The 4,945-nt window shown below is 66.8% G+C and overlaps 1 protein-coding gene across 1 annotated transcript in view; it reads left to right on the forward strand.

Annotated features, from left to right (window-relative positions):
- NGEF (neuronal guanine nucleotide exchange factor) overlaps positions 1-4,945 on the forward strand; it is a 28,003-nt gene that overhangs the window by 19,729 nt on the left and 3,329 nt on the right. Inside the window, exons 5-8 of the mRNA XM_004674765.2 lie at positions 674-812; positions 1,187-1,261; positions 3,329-3,418; positions 4,618-4,781. Of these exons, the coding sequence (XP_004674822.1) occupies positions 674-812; positions 1,187-1,261; positions 3,329-3,418; positions 4,618-4,781 (468 nt within the window). The remainder of the gene's footprint in view (positions 1-673; positions 813-1,186; positions 1,262-3,328; positions 3,419-4,617; positions 4,782-4,945) is intronic.

A 4,945-nucleotide genomic window follows, 5' to 3' on the forward strand; every position in this document is an offset into this window, starting at 1 on the left:
GCGGGCGCAGGGGGAGGTGGGCGAGGGTGAGAAGCAGAGGGGCGGGGCCAGGCGGCACCGGGTGACGCTCCAGGCCGGTGAGAGCAGGAGGGCAGGGCAGGCGTGGGAGAGGGTGGCAGTTTGGAGAGGGGGCGCCTGGGGGGCAGCCCGGGGAGTCAGGTGGCGCCAGGTGGTGCAGTTAGGGAGGAGGGGCCCCGTGGGCGTGTCTGGCTGAGGCTGAGGCTCAACATTGGGGGGGGGCCCAGGGGGCCCCCAGGCCAGGGGCAGGAGGGAGCAGCAGTGAGGGAAGACGAAGAGGCAGAGCTGGGGCAGGAGGCCGGGGGAGGTTCGGGGTGGGGTCCACGCAAGGCAGAGCCCCAGCCCCGCCCCCACGCCCCCCCCAGCCATGCTGGCCTGCGTGCTCTGTGTGCCCTGAGTGGGTGGGGGCTAGGAAGGGGGTTCAGCAGGTGGGTGGGGTGGGTCACTGCATGAGGCGGGGCTGGGGGCCGCCAGAGAGGACGCTGGTGAGAGGCGAGGTGGCCTCTTGACAAGCGCAGGACCTGGCGGGAGGGAGCCGTGAGCCACAGGGGAGCCGACACGGGCCAGCTGGAGTCAGCTGGGGGTCAGGGGCTTAGTGACAGGCTTGGCGACCCCACGCTGGCGGGTGTGTGTGGCCAGGTGTGCCTGCGGGCAGAGGAGCACAGGAGGGAGACCGAGGACCCCGGGGAGTGCGGGCGCGGCTCGGGGCCACCGCGGGTTGCTCGGGGCCCTCAGACTGCCCAGGGACGGAGCAGGGCAGAGGAGGACCCCCACGCGCTGGCCGGCGCGGCCCGGTGAGCCTGGCATGATGCCAGTCAAGAAAACCAGCTCTCGGGCAGGACATGTTCACCCACGAGAGCCACGTAGCAGAGCCGCGGGACACAGCCCTTGGGCCCCCGAGCCCCCGGGAGCGGGCCGGCCCCGCGTGGACAGCCCACTGCCGCCCCGCCTGCCGCCCGCCCACCGGCCCCTTCAGCCCAGGCGCGAGGCCACGGGCTCCGCTGGGCCCTGGACACCTGGTTTAGATCTTCAGGCTGCAGAGGCCTCGCTGGCCGCCGCCCGGCACGGCTGGGCCTCTTGGGGCACTTGTTGCAGCAGCTCGAGGCCGTTGGGACCTGGGGGTGCAGGGAGGGGGCCGTGAAGAGTAACGGGGCTCCCCTGTGCGCAGAACATCCTCAAGCGCGTGGAGGAGCAGTCAGAGCGGGAGGGCACCGCCCTGGATGCCCACAAGGAGCTGGAGATGGTGAGTGGCGCCCCGGGGCCTCCCCCCAGACCCCCCTTCCTGCGCTGCTCCCTGTGGGTGACTGGGACGCGCACACCCACCGAGTCTGAGTCACGGGCGCAAGGAGACCCGGCACACCAGGCCCACGGGCCGCCCGAGGGGAGCGGGATACCCGTCTCGCCCCGCCCTCCGCGCTCCTTCCTGCTTCTAGCTTTCCAGTGGAACTGGAAAGATTTCCCATCTGTCTGCAAAACGATGTCTTCGGAAAATGCACACTTACTCCACAGCTGCCCTTGCCATGCGGGAAGTCACTGGGTGTGAGAGCGGGGTCAGGTGTGGCGAGCGACCCCGCGCCCGCCACTAGCACTCTCGCCACTCCCAGATCACGTTCGCCCCTGCACCCACTCTGGCTCCTGCCATGCTTGTTTAGAGCCAAGAGTTACTTTCTTTCTTCTTTTTTTTTTTTTTTAAGATTTATTTATTTATGCGCACAGAGCTGGGGTCCAGGCCAGAGGTGCAGGGGTGGCGAGAGGATTCGCCAGAGACAGAGTGGGGAGCAGAACAGGCCGACTGACCGAGTCCACTGCTGAGGGGAGCAGCGGGCGGGTCAGGAGAGGTCTGCCGCGCCGCGCCCTGGGGGTCACCTCTGGGGTGGGGATCTAACTCGCACTGAAGTGGCTTGGCCAGCTCAGTGCTGCGTCCTAACCCATTGTGCCACCAGGGAGGGCCCCAAGAGTTACTTTCTGTTTTGCTGAGTGGTGGTTTATAGTCCTCGTCTGTGAGACCCTGTAACCACCTTTCGCTTTCTGGCTTATTTCACCGAGGTCACTGGCAAAAAGCAAGGTCCCACCTTCTTAACAGCTGCACAGTATTCCACGGAGTGCCCACGACATGCCTCTCTGCCCAGCCATCTCCCCCGGCCCAAGCAGCCTGTGTCTGACTGCTGGGAAGGCACTGGGCATTTTTACTGCCCATATGGCGTTCCACTTTCAGCTCTTAAGCCCTTCTTCCTTGTCTCGTGTGTGAGCTCCTGGCCGCCGGGACTCGCACTAGGAGACTGTCGTCCCAGGGACCTGTCATGGGGTGAGCAGAGCACAGGCCCGTGCCTGTCCCAGCAGCTGCTGCCGAGTCGCAGGACAGGCCCTAGGGGTGTCCCACGGGGGTTCTGAGCCAGGCTGTGCCTCAAGCACTCTCGGCTTCCCGTCAGCCTCTGGCCACGGAGATCCGCTGGCAGTGACCCCTTCGAGTATGTGGGGAACAGCACAGCCTCCCCAGCCTGGGGGGAGGGCGAGCCTGGGGCAGGCAGCTCGGGGAGGGCCAGGGGTGACTTCAGCGCCTGGCACACGGCCCGGGAGTGGCCGGAAGGCTGCCCAGCGGCTGCCCAGCCCTGCCCGCGGGGGCGGTGAGCATGGTCTGCTTCTTAAGTTCTCAGATTTCATCATCCTTCTGATGAAAGTATGCCATAGGTTACTTTTATTCAAAAACAGAGGAGGGCTTTTTAGTAATTTGTAAAGCAGTTGCTGCTCCATGCAGAAGCCCGTCAGAACGTGCTCAGTGTGAAGCCGGGAAGGTAGGCGGGTGTTGGGGTCCCAGCCGGAGCGCTCTGGCTGCCGCCACGCGCACCAGGGTGCTGCCACGGTCGGCGGCCCGAGCCAGCCTGCTGCCAGCCCGAGCATCACGGAGCTGGCTCACGGGCATCGTCAGCCCAGCCGCCGGGCTGTGCTCCGGAGACGAAACCCCGAAATGTGTTCTGCGAGATCTGGGGCGGGGGGTGGCGGGGAGCTGCCTTCCCCTGCGCCTCAGCAGCCCTGGGCACTGTCCGCCCGCTCCTCTGCCCGTCCGTGGGACCGCGGAGAATGGCACCTGGCCGCTGGCCTTCTTAGGGGATGTGAGCGCTCGGGCGCCATTTTGTGGTCCCAGAATTGACTTCTAACGAGGGCCTGACCGGCTCCACGAAACCGAGACCCCGCCACGGCCTGCAGGGTGCCGTGTCCCAGACGGTGCCAGAGGAAGGAGCTCCACCATGCCTAGCACGGTGGCCCTGGGCACTGGGGGGCGGGACAGGGCCTGAGAGTCGCCTCCCTCCAGGTGGTGAAAGCGTGCAACGAGGGCGTCAGGAAGATGAGCCGCACGGAGCAGATGATCAGCATCCAGAAGAAGATGGAGTTCAAGATCAAGGTGAGCCGGCCGCACGCTGCGTCATCACCCTGAGCTCGCACTCGCCCCCTGCAGGCCGCCCCGAGCCCTGGGCGCGGGCCCTAGGGGATGGTGAAGGCCTAGGCCGGCCGGGGCCCGGGGCTGGGGTTGGGTTGAGCGGTTGGCGGCGGTTACCAGCCTCCTCCAGCATGGCAGAGTTTCAGGAGTCCACGGGCCCTCAGGCCTGGGTTTCAGACGTGGACACATGAGCCCACCGAGGACCCGCACTAGGTTTGGGGGCTGAGCCCCAAGGTGCAGACCTGGCCTTGCGGTGCCAAGGACCTCCACTGGCCAGCCCACCCCTGACGCCTGGCTCCTGCCCCGGCCACGCAGTGGGGCCCCGCACACCCGGCCCCTCCCCCGGGGGCCGCTCTGGCCTGGCCCTGAGCTCGGCCTCTGCTCTGACCCCACAGCCCGGGGCTGAGCTGGAGCTGACAGCCACCTGCCTGCGCGCACCTGCCCTCGCCCACACTTCGCACAGTCACAGGAGCGCACAGGCAGCTGTGCCACGGAAGAACACACCCTGCACACACTCAGCCACGCGCTTACAGCCATGCCACACACAGCCACACTCACACAGCCATGCACCCACACACAGCCACGCATACAGCCACACACACACTCAGCCATGCACACACACAGCCACACGCACAGCCACACACACACAGACACACACACACAGACACACACAGACACACACACACTGCCACGCACTCACTCAGCCACGCACACACACTGCCACGCACACACTCAGCCACGCACACACACAGCCACACGCACAGCCACACACACACAGACACACACACACAGACACACACACACTGCCACGCACACACTGCCACGCACACACTCAGCCACGCACAGACACAGCCACGCACACACACTCAGCCACGCACACACACAGCCACGCGCACACACAGCCACACGCACAGCCACATGCACACTCAGCCACACGCATACAGACATGCACACAGCCATGCACACACACAGCCACACACACAGACACACACAGACACACACACACCGCCACGCACTCACACTCAGCCACTCACACGCAGCCGTGCCCACAGCTGCCAGGGTAGCCCCTGCCTCCCGGGCTCGCAGGCGCCCACTGGCTCACTGCCCGGGGGGCCGAGCGGCACCGAGGGGCGCAGCCCGACACGCTCCCCCGCCCCCCGCAGTCGGTGCCCATCATCTCCCACTCCCGCTGGCTGCTGAAGCAGGGCGAGCTGCAGCAGATGTCGGGCCCCAAGACCTCCCGCACCCTGCGCACCAAGAAGCTCTTCCGGGAGATTTACCTCTTCCTCTTCAACGACCTGCTGGTCATCTGCCGGCAGATCCCGGGGTGAGCGGCGCCCGGTGGCCGGTGCCCTGCCGCGGGGGTGGGGGCAGCTGCGCCTGCGCCCTGCCTCGTGGGGGTCTTGCCCCGCGGACGTGGAAGGCGCCTTCGCTGCCGCCCTGCGAGTGCTGCCCCCTCCCGCCCACCGTCCACCGCGCGGGGTGACCTGG

The sequence above is a fragment of the Condylura cristata genome, unplaced genomic scaffold, assembly GCF_000260355.1.
Source record: "Condylura cristata isolate star-nosed mole 26May11 unplaced genomic scaffold, ConCri1.0 scaffold00002, whole genome shotgun sequence".
Lineage (NCBI taxonomy): Eukaryota > Metazoa > Chordata > Mammalia > Eulipotyphla > Talpidae > Condylura > Condylura cristata.